Below are 22078 nucleotides of genomic sequence, written 5' to 3'. Positions count from 1 at the left end.
CATGAGGAAATGAGGTCCTACGTCCAAAATTCCAAACTGTCCCTTTAAAATGTTCATATTAACTCGCTCTACATGATCCTGGTGTTTTTATTTTACAATTTTGTCCCTTAAATTTCCGATTCCTAATATGGAACTCAGCTCCACATTCGCCTCTATAACTGTCAGTGAGCTTCATTTGACTGGAGGTGAACGATGTGGATGACGTCACACTCCCTTAGTCCACTTCTTTATACAATTTGTGATAAGAAGGTGTGTCCAAACTTTCGAATGGTTTGTAAAGTCACCATTTTATTTGTTTTGCGTGTTCATTTCTTTTTCATTCATCGCCTCTTGAGGTTGTTGTAGCTCTTACCTCCAGGCATAACCGAGCCCACATCCTGCAGCGTGAGCACCGACAGTTTCTCCTCTGAGTCGACCCGGATCACCCCGTGACTCAGACCGGACATGGACAACACGCCTCGGCCAGGGGGGGCGCTGTCCTCCTCCACCGGCCTGGAAATACAGTGCAGTGTAAAGTACGGGCATATCCAGGTTAAAGGCGCATGGTGTAACGTTTCAGATGGAGGGTCCGTCAAATGCTTTTCTTCATGGAGATGTTATTGCTTTGTCTGGAATGTTCCAGAGTATGGCATTAAACCTTTTTATCTTCATGAAGACCAAACCAGACTGAGTTACAGGTCAGATCTCTTTTTCTGGGTATTTTTGAGCAATAAAACCACCTGTAATTGAATAAATGTAAAGTAGAGCTGTTTAATGTCACACTGTGGAACATTCCAGACAGAGCAATGACATCTCCATAGTAACAAGCAGGTGACGGACCATTCACAAGAAATTTACTATTACTATTACTCAGAGGTGGGACTTGAGTCACTATTTTTAGGACTTGGGACTTGACTTGATAAAATGGACTAAGACTTGGGACTCGACTTGGACTTGAAGGGCAGTGACTTGGGACTTGACTCGGACTTGAGGCCTGTGACTTGAGAAGACTTAAGAAGCACTTTAAAATCTGAATTCTTTCTATTCTGAGCGTAATGATTCACACTAAGATCTTGTCAAGACATTTAAAAAGAAAAAGTTTACATTTCTACAACTCTTATACATTCTATAAATACTCACATATAAATATACTATGATTTTTTAAGTACAATTTATCTTAAAATTCATATAAATTGAAAAAATCTAAGTACTTTGGTTTAAAGACTTGAAGCTCAAAGCAGACGACTTGGACTTGACTTGGATTTATGGGTCAGTGACTCGAGACTCGACTTGGACTTGTCTGTATTTGACTTGGGACTTGACTCGGACTTGAGGTCAAAGACTTGAGACTCACAAAACAACAACTTGGTCCCACCTCCGTTATTACTATCAGAGTCATGACAGTTTTCAAAATAAAACTTTTTTACATAGAGTGAACTTTGATTTTAGATGTTTCGAAATAAACATAAAAATTTGAGGAGGATAAATTAGAATTGCGCAGAAATATCTAATCTACCTGTAATGTATCCTACACAAAAAACCCAAATATTATATTTATATTATAAATATTCCACAGAACATGAATTTATTTTTATTTTTGTGTAATGTTTCTTCCTACTGTAATTGTACAAGGCGTCACAAGGAAAGGTTACAGGTCAGGTCTATGGAGAGCCGACTCTGTTTACTGTAAGAATGTCATTTCCGAGGTATTTTTAACCATAAAAAAACATGAAATAAATGCTAGAATGACATGTAACAATAATATAACAAATGCCTAACTATGGAACATTCTAACATTCTAGGCATCTCAATGGAAACACAAGCCCCCCACCAGAAAAGTTACACAATACACCTTTAACATTGCCTCATATACTTTTAAAATAAGTTGATTCAGTTACTGTATTAATACTGTACAAATACAAATACAACTTTTCCATCCAGTTGCAACAGAATAGAAAAGTACCTGTGAGCACTCAACCCCTCAGTGTGTCTCTCTGATGTGGAGCTCATTTTATGCAAATATGAGTTTTTTGGGAAAGAGAAACAGATTTGAAACATTCCATCACTGACACTGTGGTTTGTGGCTGCAAAACTCAAAGTTTTTCCTCAGTTCACTTTGGAAAATAGGAAAAATACAGCAACTTATATATACAGAATTGTTTATAGTTTTCGGAAAAAATAAGTAGATAGAATCACCAGGGTTTACTAATCCCAAACTTGGATAAATGGATAACATCTGAATCAAAAAGGGAATTCATAAAAATATACTGGTGAGTGTGAATATTTACTTTGAATTTTATTAAAGAGGCTGTGTCTATGTTGTACAATTTGATCATCTAATACAGGGGTGTCCAAACTTTTTTCATTAAGGGCCACATATCTATACTCAGACGAAGCAGAGGGCCAGTCAAAGGCCGTAGACTGGTGCTCAATACAGTGAACAACTGACATATATGCATGCATGCACACATTAGAATGAGCCATCATTATTCATGCTAAAACCACACACTAAATATTAACTATTAGCTTTATCAAGGTAGATTTTCAAAAAAACTTGCAGTAAAAAGTACATTTTTAATTGATGCAACGTCATTCGGGCCATTTCACCTGGAAGCCTGAGGGCCAAGAAAAATATGTCTGAGGGCTGCATTTGGCCCACGGGCCATAGTTTGGACACGCCTGATCTAATAAGTCCATAGTTACATAATATGTGTAAAAGTCCCTCAGTCGTCCAGATAAAATCCATGACAAGGAAGAAATTCAATTTGTGAACTGGACAAAAGTTTTTTTGATCAAATATGTTTTGCAGTTCATCTAAGCTACTTCTTCAGTTCTGAACTTAAATGAGCTGCAAAAGGTATTCAATAAAAAAACAACGTTTGTTCAGTTGACAAATTGAATTCCTCCTTTGCCATGATTATGTAACATTTAGATATTCACCAATGTTGCACTTTTTAGGTACTGGGTAAAAAATTCATCTACAGCTTTAAGTCTAGTCAACTGACTGCACTCTGCAATCACAACTTTTTAATGGTATTGTGAAATTAAAACAGTGTCTGTGGTTACATAAACACTCAAAATCTGACTAATGTCAGGTTTTTGGAGCAAATATCTTTTAATAACAGATTATTAAAATGACAGGTAAACAGTGAAATCATCTGACTTATTTCTGCTGCTGAGCCTTCATTACTCACATCAGACTGTTCTGTTTGCTTGTCCTTTAAGCAATTTTAAACATCAAGAAATCAGATATTAATCAGACCTTGGTGAACTTGCAACCACAGCCAGTGTACTCACCTGATTTATTACACACACAAAAAAAAAAAACTCCTTTAACCTTAATTACTATATAATTACATGGTGTACATTACAGGGTGTAACATACAGTATGTTACTTAAAATAGTTCTAGCATTTTGTTATTTTATACTAACAGGAAATGTTGGATGTAAAGCCGTCTATCTCCATGGAGACAAGCAATTCACGCCACCAGGTCAGGTTTTTGAGCAATAAAAATTACACTATACTGTGGACTATTTCAGGCAAAGCAGCAGCATCTCTATGGAGACAAGCAGGTGACTGACCCCAAATCAAAGAAGTTACAAAGAAGTTACACTTTTATTTCTAACACAGAAGTTTGACCAATTCATACAACTGGCTCTTTAGTTAAAGGTGCATTGTATAACTTTTCTGGTAGAGGGTCCGATCTATTTAATGTAGACAGATCTATCTCCAAACCAGACTAAGTTACAGTTACACTGTGGAACATTCCAGGCAGAGCAAAAACATCTCCATAGAAACAAGGAGGTGATCACTCCACACAAAGCACGATCGGCGTCAGCTATGATTAACTCTGTGGGGGCGGAGCTCTGAACCGGTCCTTTCGCCCGTGGTTACCCGACGGTCTACACGGGTGCGCCGGAACTGTAATGATGGCATTTCACCATTGCTGATATTGCAGTGATTTTAGGGAATTTGTATGAAGAAAAACGAAAAACCCACCACTTCAATCCAGGTTACAAAAGCATTATAAAAACATTTGTACTGAGTAAAATATTACTCGGTTTTTCCCCTGTAATTCGTTACATTACTGCGTTACAGCAAAAAGCAACGCATTACAGTAATTCCTTACTTTTAAAACACGTTACTCCCAACACTGCAGGTGATGGACCCTCAACCAAAAAGTTACACAATGCACCTTTAAGACATCACATGAGCGCAACTAATTGAGTCAGTATTTTCGTGTTTTAGCAAACCTCTCTTTTATTCACAGTTTATTACACCTTCACTTCACTTTACTTCATGAGCTTGAGTTTACTGCTGCCTCCTGTGCTGAGTGAAACCTGGATTTATGGCATGTAAACGACGGGTTGGGATGAAAAGAGCAGGGCCAGTACAACTTTACTACAAGAAAACCCACATGATGTAGTAATAGTAGTTTTATGTGGTACTTTAATATGAGCAGGATGTGAGGGCAGGGCTCTCATCAGCCACATGTACCCCTGTGGAGCCCGGTGCATTGTGGGAAATGTGAAATACACCATAGCACCCGCCCTCTGCCCCGTGCGTGTAAGTGACGTTTACAGTTTTATTTCAAAGTGAGTTTGACTGGCCATGTGGAGCAGGTTAATAAAAGCTGCTTTATAATGTAGTAAAAGGAGACTGTGTAATTGGCTTTTCTTCACAGGTTTTAAGCATTTTTCCTGAATAAATATTTGAAAAGCCAGGATTCTTTTATATAATTAAGTTTTGGTACTTAAAATTCCTATAATTACATCATATATTTAACTACCAAAAAATAATAGAAGTGTATTTGAGTAAAATCGGTCTTGCCTGTACAGATATATTGTAAAAGCATCTCTTGAGGTCAACGTTTATTTTACAATATTCAGGAAGTGAGCAGTTAGCATGCTAGTTGATGGCATAACTCTGCCGGGTCCGCCACCTATTCTGACATCCCTTCATTACGACATGTCTCTATTTACACATTCCGGTATTACAACGTTCCTCTATTTAGACATGCCAGTTTTCCGATAATTTTAGTATCTCTATTCCGACATGTGATTTTTTTTTTGCGATAGTCTACCCAGGCGTGTCTCTCGCTGTTCTTCAATGTTCTTAAACTCAACTACTATCAAGTCACAGTCAAACCTGAAACACACAGTAACCAACTTCATAATGACATATATTTGTAGTCCACACTCTCCCTCCATGCCCAGGTCAAAGACATCACTTTGCACTTTATGCACTACAAGCACTTTGGCACTTTAACCCTCCCCACAGACACTTATGTACAGTACAGACAGACCAACCCAAATTTCACCACATGTCATACATGCATACATAAACATCACATTAATATTATTCATGTCAGGAAAACAGAATGTTTGAATAATAATAAAGTGCCGCTACTCCAACAATTAAAAAAAAAAAAAAAAAGTCAAAGTAGTGGGACACTTGAAAAAATAATGTTTATGTCGCTACTCCGACAATCAGACGTCAGTTATGATGGTTTTTTGAGTGTCCCGGTTTCACCATGGTGCATGTACAGTGTTGGGGAGTAACAGATTACATGTACCAGAGTTACGTAATCAGAGTACAAATTATGAGTAACTGTATTCGGTTACAGTTACTGTTTCAATGAGTGGTAAACCAGGACTAAACCAGGTCTAAACCAGGTCTAAACCAGGACTAAACCAGGACTAAAACCAGGTCTAAACCAGGACTAAAACCAGGATTAAACTATGTCTAAACCAGGACTAAACCAGGACTAAAACCAGGGTCTAAACCAGGTCTAAAACCAGGTCTAAACTATGTCTAAACCAGGTCTAAACCAGGACTAAAACCAGGGTCTAAACCATGTCTAAACCAGGATTTAACAGGACTAAACCAGGTCTAAACCAGGTCTAGAACAGGATTTAACAGGACTAAACCAGGTCTAAACCAGGTCTAGAACAGGATTTAACAGGACTAAACCAGGTCTAAACCAGGTCTAGAACAGGATTTAACAGGACTAAACCAGGTCTAAACCAGGTCTAGAACAGGATTTAACAGGACTAAACCAGGTCTAGAACAGGATTTAACAGGACTAAACCAGGTCTAAACCAGGTCTAGAACAGGATTTAACAGGACTAAACCATGCTGCGCAGACCTTGTCTCCTCATCTTCTATCAATAATATTTTTTAATACGTTAAGGAAAGTCTGGTCTTTTTATTTTCTTTTAGCAGACAAAACTTCTTATGTGAAAATATCCTCGTCTTTGCTTTTCTACAGCAAATCAAGTAAAGTAAAGTAATCCAAAGTATTCAGATTACGTTAATCACTTTAAGTACCTTAATGGATTATGTTACAAACTACATTTTGGGGTATGTAATCTGTAATCTGTAGGGGAATACATTTTAAAAGTAACACTCCCAACACTGTGCATGTATACACAGTATCCCAAATCCTGCCATAACCGGGATATGGCTAATAACCGGGATACTGATGTACATGTATATGCACTCATTGTCTAAATAGTGTCATGTCGGAATAGCAGCAGTTAACCAACTCTGCACTGATGTCTGAAAGCTGTGAAAAGAGCTCAGAAACTCTTTCTGTGATTTACTTTAGACCTCTGCAAACTGTTTAAAATAAAGCAGTTCTGTTTTCACTTTTGAAGACAGTAAAAAATCAGGTAAAGCAACAATAATACAACAATATGAGACTTTATTTTGTATTTATCTATAGAAAAAGTAGTATGAAGTAAATCTATTTGGTACCTTCGGATGGCGACGGTGAGGGCCTCTGGTGAGCTGGCACAGGGGCAGATGACCTCTGACTTCAGGCCTTTGGTTTGGAACACGTTGAGGAAGGCGTCACACGAAGAGATGGACCCTGGACACCAACACAAACATACGAATCAATCTACATCTTCTACATTTTAAGTTTGGACAATCTTTTTTTGAACACTTTTTAAAATGTTTTTATTGAAATAATGGTGCAGGTTGCAAGGCAGGTTTTCCACACAGAGAGAAGACAGGTGCTTTTAAAACCCAGAAAATACATCTTTAAACTTCACAGGAACTTTACAAAGACAGGCATGAAGTAAAATTGTTCCTTAGTTGTGCTTGTGTAGGGGACAGTGCAGTGTATGTAGAGTATATGAGAGTATATTACAGGGGTTGGATCCGTCGGCGACCAGTAGCATCCTCAGAGAGCTCAGGTTGATGTCCCTCTGGTCCCTGTGAGCCACCAGAGCCCAGTGCATGTCCCGAGACTTCACACAGGCCACACGCGCTGAACACAACACAACAGGTACAGTTCAGATATTCATTTTAGTTCCAGTACAGTTCTACACTCCCTGATCTAGTCTCTGGTCTGATCTTGGGTCCTTGGTCCCTGGTCCCTGGTCCTTGGTCCCTGATCTAGTCTCTGGTCTCAGGTCTGGTCTTTGGTCTGATCTGGTCTCAGGTCTGGTCTCTGGCCTGTTCCCTGTTCTGTTCTCTGGTCTGGCCTCTGGTCTAGTCTCTGGTCTCAGGTCTGGTCTCTGGCCTGTTCCCTGTTCTGTTCTCTAGTCTGGCCTCTGGTCTAGTCTCTGGTCTCAGGTCTGGACTTTGCTCTGGTCTCTGGTTTCTGGTTTTTGGTCTGGTTTCTGGTCTCTAGTTTCAGATCTGGTCACATATCTGGTCCCAGGTCTTGTCTCTAGTCTGGCCTCTGGTCTGGTGTCTGTCTCAGGTCTGGTCTTTGGTCTGATCTGGTCTCAGGTCTGGTCTCAGGTCTGGTCTCAGGTCTGGTCTCAGGTCTGGTCTCAGGTCTGGTCTCAGGTCTGGTCTCTGGTCTGGTCTCTGGTCTGGTCTCTGGTCTCAGGTCTGGTCTCTGGGTCTAGTCTCTGGGTCTAGTCTCTGGTCTCAGGTCTAGTCTCAGGTCTGGTCTCTGGTCTCAGGTCTAGTCTCAGGTCTGGTCTCTGGTCTCAGGTCTGGTCTCTCTGGTCTCAGGTCTCAGGTCTCAGGTCTGGTCTCTGGTCTCAGGTCTCAGGTCTCAGGTCTCTGGTCTCTGGTCTCAGGTCTCTGGTCTCTGGTCTCAGGTCTCAGGTCTGGTCTCTGGTCTCAGGTCTCTGGTCTCTGGTCTCAGGTCTGGTCTCTGGTCTCAGGTCTGGTCTCTGGTCTCTGGTCTGGTCTGGTCTCTCTGGTCTCAGGTCTGGTCTCTGGTCTCAGGTCTGGTCTCTGGTCTCAGGTTTGGTCTCTGGTCTCAGGTCTGGTCTCAGGTCTCAGGTTTGGTCTCTGGTCTCAGGTCTGGTCTCTGGTCTCAGGTCTGGTCTCAGGTCTCAGGTCTGGTCTCTGGTCTCAGGTCTGGTCTCTGGTCTCAGGTCTGGTCTCTGGTTTGGTCTCTGGTCTCAGGTTTGGTCTCTGGTCTCAGGTCTGGTCTCATGGTCTCTGGTCTCAGGTCTGGTCTGGTCTCAGGTCTGGTCTCTGGTCTCAGGTTTGGTCTCTGGTCTCAGGTCTGGTCTCTGGTCTCAGGTCTGGTCTCTGGTCTCAGATGTACCTTTGTACTGGCAGACCTTCTGGATCCAGGACAGAGGGTTGACCTTCATGAGGGCGTAGGGGATACTGATCACGTGCATCATGTTCATCACACTCTGAAACACACACACACACACACACAACATAACCAGCCATGGCCTCGGACATTAACACTGTACACAGCTTACATAGTATACATAGAGTATATATACATATAGTACAGTATATAGAGTACTACAGAGTACATACGCATACAGGGCAATACACAGTGAAAGCAGGAATGAAGGAAACCCTTTCTCTCAGTTCTCCAGTTTACATACTAGTTTCAAACATGTGGAATAATTGATCACTGTGCTAAAATATAAGCCTAAAAATGTGTTTATTTTACTGTGAAGCAGGGCTGTCCAAACTTTTTTCATCAAGGGCCACACAGACGAAGCAGAGGGAAGATCGAGGGCCACAGACTGGTGATGAATACAGTGAATAATTGAAATATGTGCATGTTTAACACGTTAGAATGAGCCATCAGTCTTTATTCATGCTAAGATCAAAGTAGATTTTTTTTTTTAAATTGCAGTAAAAAAAATTTAATTGATGCAAAGTCATTTTGGCCAATTCACCTGGAAGCCTGAAGGCCAAGAAAAATTTGTCTGAGGGCCGCATTTGGCTCACGGGCCTGAGTTTAGACATGCCTGCTGCAAACTAATGAGCATCTAAACTAAAATACAAAAACAGACTCTAAAATGTTGGTTGGTAATAGTGTCCACAAATGTGAATGAGAAGTTTCTAGTCTTCAGTAATGGGAATTGCTCGATCTGGTCTTTAAAAATATGTCTGTTAATAAAAAACTATATATTTTTTTATTTTTACAATAATTAATCAAACATCTGAAACATTTATGCATAACTCATTTTCACTACATGTGCTAAATGGTGTTTTATGAAAAAGAAGACATAAAAAAAGAAATAATAATTTAAAAAAAAACTATATAAATGATCAAAAGCAGATTCAAATAATGTATCAAAAACTTTAAATCCAAAATAATCTTCCATTCCAACTCTTTCACATGAAAAACGATTCTACTCGTGTTAGAAATCTTGTAAAGTTTCCATTATAAAGTGAGATGTTTTTTGGACTCACAGTGAGGACAGCGTGCCACAGTCCCACGTCTTTCTTGAAGTCCAATACATTCACTATGGTCTCGGCTAAAAGGCAAATACATCAAAAATACACTTTAAAAGATGAAAAATAAGGTGTAATTGTGATGTGGAGTTGAGGTTTTGTGTACCTTCGGTGTAGGAGCAGCACTGGGTTAAGGCTTGACTGTGAGCGAGCATCGCCGTCCTGGTCACTGTCACCCCGAGAACGCTGCCGTCTTTACACGTCTTATACTGGACAAGAGGACGGAAACAAAACACAAAAATCACATTTCTAAAGAGCATAACGCACTCTACATCAGACTTAGACAAACTACTGATCCACAAGAGAATTTTTAAAACACAGGAGCTCACACATCACAATATAATATAACATCAAAGAGAAAAAAATATACATTGTAATAATAAATACGTAAATGTGAGTTGTTGTACAGTTGTAGGGAGTATTATATGTTATATATAAGTGAGTTGTACAGTTGTAGGGAGTATTATCTGTTACGTAGGGCGAGTGGTTGTGCAGTTGTAGGGAGTATTACTGTTAAGTGTTGTACAGTTGTAGGAGTATTATCTGTTACATAGTTGTTGTACAGTTGTAGGGAGTATTATCTGTTACATAATGACTGTTGTACAGTTGTAGGGAGTATTATTTGTTACATAAAGTGAGTTTTGTACAGTTGTAGGGAGTATTATCTGTTACATAAAGTGAGTTGTTGTACAGTTGTAGGGAGTATTATCTGTTACATAAAGTGAGTTGTTGTCCAGTTGTAGGGAGTATTATCTGTTACATAAAGTGAGTTGTTGTACAGTTGTAGGGAGTATTATCTGTTACATAAAAGTGAGTTGTTGTACAGTTGTAGGGAGTATTATCTGTTACATAAAGTGAGTTGTTGTACAGTTGTAGGGAGTATTATCTGTTACATAAAGTGAGTTGTTGTACAGTTGTAGGGAGTATTATCTGTTACATAAAGTGAGTTGTTGTACAGTTGTAGGGAGTATTATCTGTTACATAAAGTGAGTTGTTGTACAGTTGTAGGGAGTATTATCTGTTACATAAAGTGAGTTGTTGTACAGTTGTAGGGAGTATTATTTGTTACATAAAGTGAGTTGTTGTACAGTTGTAGGGAGTATTATCTGTTACATAAAGTGAGTTGTTGTACAGTTGTAGGGAGTATTATCTGTTACATAAAGTGAGTTGTTGTCCAGTTGTAGGGAGTATTATCTGTTACATAAAGTGAGTTGTTGTACAGTTGTAGGGAGTATTATCTGTTACATAAGTGAGTTGTTGTACAGTTGTAGGGAGTATTATTTGTTACATAAAGTGAGTTGTTGTACAGTTGTAGGGAGTATTATCTGTTACATAAAGTGAGTTGTTGTACAGTTGTAGGGAGTATTATCTGTTACATAAGTGAGTTGTTGTACAGTTGTAGGGAGTATTATCTGTTACATAAAAGTGAGTTTGTGTACAGTTGTAGGGAGTATTATCTGTTACATAAAGTGAGTTGTTGTACAGTTGTAGGGAGTATTATCTGTTACATAAAGTGAGTTGTTGTACAGTTGTAGGGAGTATTATTGTTACATAAAGTGAGTTGTTGTACAGTGTAGGGAGTATTATCTGTTACATAAAGTGAGTTGTTGTCCAGTTGTAGGGAGTATTATCTGTTACATAAAAGTGAGTTGTTGTCCAGTTGTAGGGAGTATTATTTGTTACATAAAGTGAGTTGTTGTACAGTTGTAGGGAGTATTATCTGTTACATAAAGTGAGTTGTTGTACAGTTGTAGGGAGTATTATCTGTTACATAAAAGTGAGTTGTTGTACAGTTGTAGGGAGTATTATCTGTTACATAAAAGTGAGTTGTTGTACAGTTGTAGGGAGTATTATCTGTTACATAAAAGTGAGTTGTTGTACAGTTGCAGGGAGTATTATTTGTTACATAAAGGTGAGTTGTACTAAATGTTCTTAAAGCTGCACTCTGGAGCTTTTCTGGTAGAAGGTCAGTCACCTCTTGTCTGTATGGAGTTGTTATGGAGATTTCTAGAATGTTGCACAGTACGGCATTATTCTTTCTTCAAGGAGACAAGCAGGTGAATGCATGATTTTTTTAAGGTATTTTCTTTGCAATCAAAACCCCAGTAACTGAATAAACGTAGACAGTTTAATGCCATACTGTGGAACATTCCAGGCAAACAATACAACAAAAAAGTGACATAGTGCACCTTTAAAAGCACTTGCACTTGGCTTTTATTTCTTCTAGTTCAGGAAAGTTATTAGTTCAAAGCAGCTATTTGTGAAAAGAAAAAAAAAAAAACAGACTGGAAACATTTTGTTGGATGAGAACCATAAAGAAGCAAGGCCCAGAAAGACACAACATTCTTGGATCAGAACCATGTGGAAACAACTGTGACAGTGCCAACTTTAACTTTTCTACTTTATCAAGGAGATTTAAGCACGCCGCTGTGTTTGCTGAAGTCAGTAAAGTCCAAATAACGATTAAGATGATCAAAACACACTAAAGGCCGCCGCACAGTACAGGAATTTGCCCGATTTTGGCTGCGATTTGCTTCTTTGATGATCGCGATTTTGGCGTTGCTGTGCTCCTTGTGTGTGATATCAGTGTGATCAGGGCTCGGTCAGATCATAACCACCAAACCACGGTAAGAGCCAATAAAAAAAAACGTCAGGGGCAGATGAAGTGACGGACACAGAGACGCAAGACAGAAACTCAGGATAGAGCAAAAATACTGCGAAGACTTGACTCCTCACCTCTCGTAAAGTGGTACATTTAAAGTGCAGCATCTCATCCACATTATCCATAGAATTTGTCCTCTGCAAATAATGAGCCCAGTTCACAAAACAGCGCTGTGAATCCAGTTTGAGGCATTGTTTAAAAGTAAAAAGGTGGGAGTAGTTCCTCACGTTTGTCTGTTTACATCCACACGGCGCACGGATTGAGGTAAGATTCACCATAGTGACTCTACTTCCTGTGGATTTTATCTCCGGCTTTCTATGTTTTAAAAATCCTGTACCTGAATATTGCACCACATTTCACAAATAATAACAACACAGTTTTGACTTGTATCTAAACTAAAAGTGCACAGCTCTGATCTTTGAATGCTTAAGAGTCTCAGAGCGAGTGGTTTTACTCTAGACAGAAAGCAGCAGACACAATCAAACTCACAACTGCAGACATATCGAGCTAGAGTCTTTGCGATCGGAGATTTGAAGTCTCTCAAGATTCTCCTCAAGTCTGTGGTGTGCTTTTTTGTCGCGCATTTAAAAATCGTTTAAGACCGAAAAGTCCTTTAGTGTGTGGCGGCCTTAAGATTATTTTTCATAGTCGATTAGTCACAATTAGTCCTTTAATCATTGAAGCCTGAGTCTGTACCAGTTTCCGACAGTGAATGTAGCTCATGGAATGCTCTTTTTTGGGTATAACAGACTCTGTGTCCCCAGACCCATTGGACAGGCTGAAATACTGACCTCTATGTAGGCTGTGTCCTGGTTGGCGTCTTTGGTCAGAGGGAACCAGTCTCGTGGAGGTTTGGACAGGTGCTTGGACTCTGTGACGAACCACAAAACTTTAGGCCAACCTGGACACACAGAGGGACAAAACAGACCGGTTAGATCAGAGGTAAAGGGGCATAGCGTAACTTTTCTGGTCGAGGATCCGTCAAATGCTGTTCTCTGTGGAGGAGTTATTGCTTTGTCTAGAACAGGAACAGGAGTGGGCAATTCTTTTTGCCATGGGGCCACATGAGAAACAGAAAATACTGTGGAGGCCAAAATGCTTAACTCAGTTCTGCATTATATGAATTGTATTTCTTTATCAAAAGCAGTAAATAACATTGTTTTGATGAGCTGGTAAGACTGGGAAGTATAAGTTATAAGTAAGTTTTTTATTTATATAGCACTTTTCACAGACATATGTCTCAAAGACGCTTTAAACTTCATTGTTGTTATGACAAAGCCAGAGGTCACCACACTTTTTTCTCTGGGGGCCACATTATGGCTTCTGACTGTGATGTGAGCTGGGGTTGGGTCGGTCGTACAACAGAATGTATGACCCTCACAACACTGATTATATTCTTTGAAAACCTCTGCACTTTCATTACATATCAGACAAACTGCATGGTCCTTACACTGAACAAAAAAAGAATCAGTCGTCCACTGTTCTTTGAAAACTCAACACTCTCTGTCAACTTCTTGCACTTTAAAACAAATCATTTTGCTGTTCTTAACTGCACTAAAGAACTCTGCACGTGCATTGACTGTCACTGTTTGAGCTCGAGTTTTTCAGGCGACGAAAATTTGGCCGCAAATGTAAATATGTCATATAATTATTTAAATATAAATATTTCATATAAATATCATTTGTAATTGAAAAAAATCAACAAAATACAAGATGCAGATGTGTTATTATTGCCAAAAAGTAATAAAAAAAAATAAAAATAGGCCTTGACAACTTTTGAGGATTGCCTCATAGGACCAGTTCAAGTGGTGAAGGTCAGAGGGGCAGAGGGTCAGAGGGGCTGGGGGCCGGTCAAAAGGGCGTGGAGGGCCAGAGTCGGCTCGCGGGCCTTAATTTGATGACCCCTGGACTAAGCAATGGAAAAGTGAGGCTGCCTTATAAAAAAAATAAAAAATCATTCAAAAAAACACATCTAAAATAAAAGTAATGCAGCTTTAGCCAATGCATGAGGTCAAATGACTGAATTATATGATTAATTATATATTATTACAGAAGTCAAATATGTTTAATTTGTAATTTCAAATAAGGTTAAAGGAGTCGGTCAGAGTCGACCAAAGGAGCTGCACAGTGCCCAGGTCTGGTCTGGAATGTTTCACAGTATGGCCTTAAACATTTCTACTTTCACGGAGACTAAACTAGACCATGTTACAGATCAGATCCATGGAGAGGCGACCCCACTCACAGTCAGAACGCCTGTTTTTCTAGCTATTTTTGAGCAGTAAAACCACCTGCAAATGAAGAAATGTAAAAGTTAGAGCTGTTTAATGTCACACTGTGGAACATTCCAAGCAAAGCAGCAAAGTGACAAACTCCAGCACAAAACGTTACACAGTGAGGTTGTGTATTTGTTATTACAGTCGTCCCTCGCTATATCACGGTTCACCCTGTACAGTTAGTCAAAATGAGTGTTCTGAATCTGTATACACAGTGTACGTGTTCAGTTTATTCCCAACACTGCAGACAATTTACAAACAAGTCCAAGTACAAGATGGAGTATTGTATTAAGACGTGGAATTACAGACTTGAGCCTTTTACACTGACGTCCTGAACACGGAGTGAGCAGTTAAACATGGAGTGAGAGGTGCCAGAGAGATGACTCTGCTAATCAATAAAAGAGCACTCAACAATAATGAAAGAGGGAAGGAGAGAGGGAGGAGAGGAGGAGAGGAGGGGAGAAGAAGGGATGTGAGAGGGATAGGGGAACAAGAGAGGAGAGAAAGATGGAAAGAGGAGAAAGGACAGAAGAGGGGGAGAGAAAGAGAGCAGAGGAAAGTGAGCAAAGTGGAGAAAAGAGAGAAACAGAGAGAGAGTGAGGGAGAGTGGAGAGCTGCTGAGTGAGGATGAGTGAGGACTCAACAGGGCATGTCAAGAGGACTAATTCAATTCACTATTAATTACAGTTACCATTGTCACTGTATCTGCTCTGATGAGAGTATTTAAAAATAAAAATAAAACCCAACTCTGTAGTGCAGGGGGGTCAAACTCAAATTCACAGAGGCCAGAATAAAAAATTGGGACTAAGTCGTGGGCCAAATATAAATATTTACTGAAAGATTTCAACATCATCTGCATGTTTTATGCTTTTTCAAGGTATGTAATGTTAAACCTTTTCTTATTTAAATAAATGTTTGTTTATAGTTTTGTTTAAACATTGAATCTAGAACAAGTAGAATATAAAGTAACAACATTTTAAATAAATAATGTCTCTATAGTCTATCTGTAACCGGCGGACCAGCTCTAATGCATATTTGATATGATCTCGTGAGCCAAATATAATTATATCATGGGCAAAATTTGGCCCCTGGACCTGAGTTTGACATGTCTGCTCTAGTGAATTCAGCTCTAGTCCTGCTGTTGTGTCCACGGGCAAAACACTTGCAGTGAAACAAGTCATATTTTATAAGTATTTATTTTAATCATGATTACAATTTAGGAGTGTAACGATATCAAAGATATCAACGATATCACGATACGATATCATTCACGGTATGAACCTCACGATATTTATAGGGATATCATGGGAAAGCTCATGATATGGTGGGGAGGCTCATTCAAATCTCTCAGTACGATGTTTTCATGATATACATCTCACGGTACAATATTTATTGTGATATTTTGTGGAGGTGAACAAAACTGTTAATTTGTTACTTTTTCCCCTTAAAATGCCTTGACAAGACTTAATCCAAAGAACTAAGACTTAAAAGTGTAAGAACTGTTATTTCTTCTTGTAGTCTGCACTGAAATGGAGCAAAGGATCATGGTCTATGTAGTTCCCTCTGTCTTTTTTTTTTTAGTTATTGCTGCACCATAACTCTTCATTTAAGCAGAGAGACTTGTAATTCGATATATTGTGATGGTCCATGATATTATTGAGAGAACTTTCACGATACGATATCACGATATTTCAGTTATTGTTACATCCCTATTACAATTACAGCTTTATAAATACGTATTTTGCTTTTTTCTGCTGTTCATTTATAATCTATGACACCTGTGGATCATCATGTCGTGTATAGGGAAACCTCAGTATTGATCTAAAACAGGAGTCTCCTACCAGTAGCTCACCAAGGCTACGTTCAGACTGCAGGGCTTAACGCTCAATTCCGATTTTTTTGTGAAATCTGATGTTTGTTGCGAGGTCGTTCACATTTCCAATTAAATGTGACTTGTGTGTGACTCCAGTGTGAACGTTAAACAGCCCGAAAGTGTCCCATATGTGACACTGGAGGACACAACGACGTCAACCGCAGCGAGCGTGCTCTGTGTTTACAAAAGTTGTCCAAACATGGACGCAGCATTGAGCATCTGGAGATTTTAAAGTTCCTCTCGTACCGGAGCCAGAACATGAACAACTTACTTGTTTTAAGGAGGAGATTGAGAAGGAGAAGGACGAGGTTTTTGGCCGTGGAGTTTTGTGGGTCAGTCCGTTGAAAGGAACGTGTGGATGTGGAGATGTAGCCAAGAGTGGTGGGATAGTGATGTGCTTCACTTCAGTGGCACAGCGTTCATGAACAATTTTTGTATGACGAGAAGAACGTTTGTGTACATTTGTGTCTTGTTGATAACGTGTAGGTGGATGAATGCACTTTGTCTGTTCAGACTGAAGTCGCATGTCAAAAGATCAGATATGTATCAGTTTTAGGAGCACATATCCAAGTGTCCTGGGTCGTATTTGAAAAAAATCAGATCTGTGTGGTTCAGACTGTCATTAAAAGATCAGATACAGGTCACATAGGGGCCAAAAAATCTGATTTGAGTCACTTCAGGCTGCAGAGTGAATGTAGTCCAAGAGATTTCGAAAGTCTACCATTGTGCTGAATAACCACAGTGTGGTTAATTCCATGCCTATTACTTTTGTAAATGTATCATTTTGAAGCCCAATTTTGTGTGTAAGAAATGAACAGTGGTTTATGTTTTATAGGCGTCTAACTGTACCCCAAGGCTCGCTGTCTTCCTTATAATCGTCTCAATTTCTTGCGGCCACTAAAATGAGTAGCTCTCTGGCATTTTTTATTTTGTAAAGGTAGCTCACCGGAGGAAGAAGCTTGGAGGCACTTGATCACATTACACCTGTTTTATCTTCACTGCACTGGCTTCCTGTTAAGTTCTGTGTTGATTTTAAAATTTTGGTTTTAACTTACAGAGCTTTAAATGGACAGGCCCCAGTACATCAGTGATTTACTGCACCCCTACTCCTCAGGCCGCGCCCTCCAGGTCCTCTGGTCAGGGCCTCTTGATGATCCCAAAGACCTGATTTAAAACTGGGGGTGACATTTGCTTTCAGGCTGTGGCTCCCAAATTATGGAATGCCCTGCCCCCAGCCCCAGACACTGCTCTATAGACAGGCTTTTAGTTGACTGTGTCTGTAATTCCTCTGTTCTTGTTTATGTTGTTTTTATATTGTTTTTTGCTCTGTAAAGCACTTTGTGATTTCTTATCTGTTAAAGGTGCTATATAAATGGGTCTGGTCAAGTGGTAACGGAGGGAAACAGGAGCAGATTTTTGACATTCAAATGTCTCTTATTCAGAAACTAGAGGGACTATTGAAATAAGTAAAGTATCAGAATGTAGGAAAGAGTTACACTCCAACAGGGTCAAGTTAAACCTGTGATATTCTTTCAAGTTGTTGACAAAAAATTTAAAAACTCATGTCAGTAACAGAGGGAATGAAATATGCAGCACTTTTTGGGCAATAAATCCAAACAGTGATAACTCTTGGTTCTCACTTACATATCCTTAACAAACTGGTTTGAATATTTGCTTCATATAGTTTTCTACCATATGGTACAAGATTAGGTTGAAAAACCTCTTACTTTTTGACTCATGAGATTTTTTATTAATAAAGGTCATGGTAACGGAGGGAAAAGTAACAGAGGGAAAATTGTACAAACAAGTAGAAGGTGCAGGATTTTACATCATTTGTCGCTTTTTCCTTCTGAATACTTTAATATTACTTCAAAATGAAAGGAAAGTATTTCTATAAAATATATCAGTCCTTCCAAGCAAATTTTTATCATTTAAAATATTTTTTTTTGAAAATCCATTTATTTACATGATTAACTTTTCCTTAAGAACCAATATTTATATACATGATATACTAACACCTAATAGTTTTAATTTCCATAAGTTTACTACCTAGAGATGTAGTTAGTCAAAGATGAAGCTTGAAAGTTAACCTGAAGAGGATTTGCAGGTCTTTGAAATTTGGGAAGTAATTCTGTTCTTGAAAATGATAAAGGCCAATGGCAGCTGATTCCCGCCTGTCCCTTTACAGAACATCGACTTAAACGTCATCACAACAAAGTGCTGCTCTGATGGACCATGATGCTGGACCCTCTTGTGGACAGCTTCAGATCACACTAGCGAGCAACTTTTGTTTCTTTTTTTCTCTGGACCAATCACAGAGCAGCGTTGTGGTTAAAATGAAAGCCAAAGGAGAATCAAACAAACCAAAACAAACATGACGACATCGACCGGCCAACTTCATTTATAAACAAGAAAGATGTCTGTGCTTTTCTCTCAACTGGATTGAACAAAAGTTTTTTGTTTTTTTTTAGCTTGCTCTGATGTTGTCACAAGTCGACCAATCAGGTTGAAGTATTAGTTTGAACGTGCTGACAGCTCCCGATCGCTTTCACCGCCTGATCACGATCAACGCAACTGAGTAACCAGGACATGTGTAAAGCCCCGTCTGTTTGGCTATTCCCACATGTTCTTCTCCTCATGATCATTACTCAACACAACCATCAGCTCTTCATCTCTCTCCTCTTCATCGCCCCGCTCCTCTGTGCTTTTCTTTGTGCGGCGGCACGTGGACGTTCCTGATCTTTTTTTATTTGTTTTATCGATCCGCACATTACAGCGCCCGCTCGCTCGCTCGCTCCCGGCCTCTGTCCATTAGTCTGTCCAGCCGTCGGCCGCCATCACACGGAGCGTTCATCAGGACGAGAGGAGGAAGAGGAAGAGGAGAGGAAAAAGAAGAGGAGGAAGGGAAGGAAGAGGACGGGACTGGGTTTGGGAGTGATGAAGAATGTTTACGGGTGTTTAAAGGGGCTGTACTGTCTTAAAAAACATAAAAAAACAAAGCTTGTTCATTTGAAAGAGTTTGCAGTTGTCCAAAATTATTCTTCTTTTACCTTCTGCATTCAGGGCATCCGAATTATGCACTGCAATGAGTTTAAAAGCACTTTTCACAACCAAGACACCAGCGCAGTGTTTTGCCATGGCAGTAAGGATAATAGAATGTTAACACGCACTTCCTGATTATCAGACAATCAAAAGGCAATCAGATATGAGTCCAAGTAATTACACAAATGAGCGACTGATGAAACCAGAAATCCTACGGTTTGTGGGCGCGCTTTGTTCACTGCACCTGTGGTGATATTCACAACAAAAATCTAATTAGAACATTGCGTTATCTCTCTCCTCTTTCTCCATCCCTATCTGTCACTTTTGCCACGTTTACATGAGAACTTTAAATCCAAATAGAAATAATTTAATTCTTAATAAAAATGAATCGTAAAAAAGACCATGTAATTCGGCCACTTAATTCCTAATGAAAACGGTTATTCAGAATGAAACTTAAGTAAGTGGCTGGTTTATTCCAGTTTTAAAGCCGAATTAATTTCTTCCTGGATCATGTAAATGTTCATTCTTCTTAAAAATAATTCCGGTGGTTCAGTGCATACTCGTTGGGTCGTCCTTCTGACACGATCCGGCTCCACCAGTCCTGTCTTGGGACTTTCCTCCACGTCTCTTTGGATTTGTGAGCGGGATGTGGGAGTGGGCTGAGGTAGAGCAGCCTCACACTCAGTTTGTCTTCTTCCTCCTTCTCCGACACTCTTCCCTTCTCCTCCTCAGCTGACAGACTTTGTAAAGCGTGATGACAGAATTCTCCAGCTGCTGCACAGTTATCATCGGAATGACCGTGGAAAAGTTTGGATCATGTTTGTGTCGGCGGCGTAACGACAAACGGAGATGACAGAAAAGCCGGTAGCAGCTGAAGTGTGTGTTTTCTTCTGGTCGTCGTAAATACGTTTGTGTCTCTGTCCAATCAGAACCTTCCCCACTCTCAGACACTGAGTGGAATTAAATAAGGATGATTTAACGTGTTTTCCATGTAAACCTCAATTCAGAATTATTATTTCCCTGTAAACTCCAAGGAGGATATTTGAATTCTGAACTATTTCATTCAGAACAATTAATTCTGAATTAAAAAAACATCATGTAAATGTCTTTCTCTCTCTCTATTTACACCTGTACAAACAATCAAGAAAAAAGGATTATCCCTGTATTTTGTAGTTTTGTCTTTTTTTTGTTGTTGTTTTGTGTTACCTTTGAACTGCTGGATCTCGCCCGTGGGACTCTTGGGCAGTCCTTTATGACACGCATCACTGGTCAGAGCCACCGTCACACCACAGCTGCCCAACAGGAAGCCGATCTGCTGACTTCCTGCGTCCTAAAAAAAACACAAAAATATATGTTACTACTCGCAATTCACCTTATCCCGGAAGTTGCCATGGGCGCTGCCATCGTCATCCATAGGCCTGTCACAATAAACAGCATATAGAGTTAACGGTCAATACGTGACAGATGGAACCATCATTGTGGGGGGTCAGTATGTTACTTAACGTCCTTTTTCTTTGCACAAGTGGGAAAATGTTGTGTATTTTTCTGTACCGCAATAAGATTTGAGCTGGAGAAGGTTAAATTATGAACTTCTATGACTCTACTTAAAGGACTATGTAACTACTAGGGACACAATGATATTTGATATAATATTGAAACATTCGATACTGGTCTCATGATTTGACACACGTATTCATTTGATACATGTGTCCCTCCATGTCTCTGTGTGTCATTTTGGTCCCAAGGGAAACAGTTCTCTTGGCGTCCTCCTCCGATGCAGCACAAAACAGCTCCATAGGGACTTACAGCTGAAATATTCTAACAGAGGAGGAGTTCATCGTGCGCTCGTATTCACCCCCGCGACACGACTCGTGATAAACATGATCTTTTTCTCATAAGTTTTACTCAGAAAACATCTGTGAGAAGTTGCTGTGTAATATATATACAGAGTTTGAGTGTCTAGAAAGAGGACGGGAGAGCACAGTGTGTCACAGACTGTAGGGGGCAGTGTGGGAGGAGCTACGTACTGTCTCTGCTGGAGAGGGCAGTGTGGGAGGAGCTACGTGTGACATTAAACAGCTCTACTTTACATTTATTCAATTACAGGTGGTTTTATAGCTCAACAGTAGATAGAAAAACACACATTCTGACTGTGAGCGGGGGTCGCCTCTTCACAGATCTGACCTGTAACTTGGTTTAATTTGGTTTCCATGAAGATAAAACAGTTTAATACCACACTGAAGAGCAGCATTTGATGAACCCTCCACCGGAAAAGTTACACAATGCACGTTTAAGTCTTGCATTCTGTTACGTTTTTATTGCAGCTCATATTTTTACTACATTAATACTGTTTGGGGATAATTCTGCTTTATGGTTTGGTTTCAGTATTATAATTTATTGTCTATATTTACTTCAGCGATACAGCTCACTTCAGATGTGTTATTGTGACAGGCCTAGTCATTCAGGGTGTATTATTTTGCACGGGGCTGCCCATCTCACAGTAAATACGTTTTATACAGACTATAAAGCCATTTTAAAACCCCCAGAGAATCAGTGCAGTGTTGACT

General features: G+C 39.6%; 1 protein-coding gene across 1 annotated transcript in view; it reads right to left on the bottom strand.

Moving 5' to 3' along the window:
- Window positions 1-22078, bottom strand: part of LOC110153344 (disco-interacting protein 2 homolog C) — a 304174-nt gene that overhangs the window by 55954 nt on the left and 226142 nt on the right. Inside the window, exons 11-18 of the mRNA XM_055151871.1 lie at window positions 20718-20841; window positions 13115-13224; window positions 9768-9870; window positions 9620-9684; window positions 8502-8595; window positions 7137-7256; window positions 6740-6854; window positions 353-492 (exon numbers count right to left, since the gene is read on the bottom strand). Of these exons, the coding sequence (XP_055007846.1) occupies window positions 353-492; window positions 6740-6854; window positions 7137-7256; window positions 8502-8595; window positions 9620-9684; window positions 9768-9870; window positions 13115-13224; window positions 20718-20841 (871 nt within the window). The remainder of the gene's footprint in view (window positions 1-352; window positions 493-6739; window positions 6855-7136; window positions 7257-8501; window positions 8596-9619; window positions 9685-9767; window positions 9871-13114; window positions 13225-20717; window positions 20842-22078) is intronic.

Source organism: Boleophthalmus pectinirostris, unplaced genomic scaffold (genome assembly GCF_026225935.1).
Source record: "Boleophthalmus pectinirostris isolate CB_2022bp ecotype Guang Dong unplaced genomic scaffold, ASM2622593v1 HiC_scaffold_16, whole genome shotgun sequence".
Lineage (NCBI taxonomy): Eukaryota > Metazoa > Chordata > Actinopteri > Gobiiformes > Gobiidae > Boleophthalmus > Boleophthalmus pectinirostris.
Note: the sequence above shows the minus strand (reverse complement) of the source record. Positions and strands in the feature narration are given on the sequence as shown.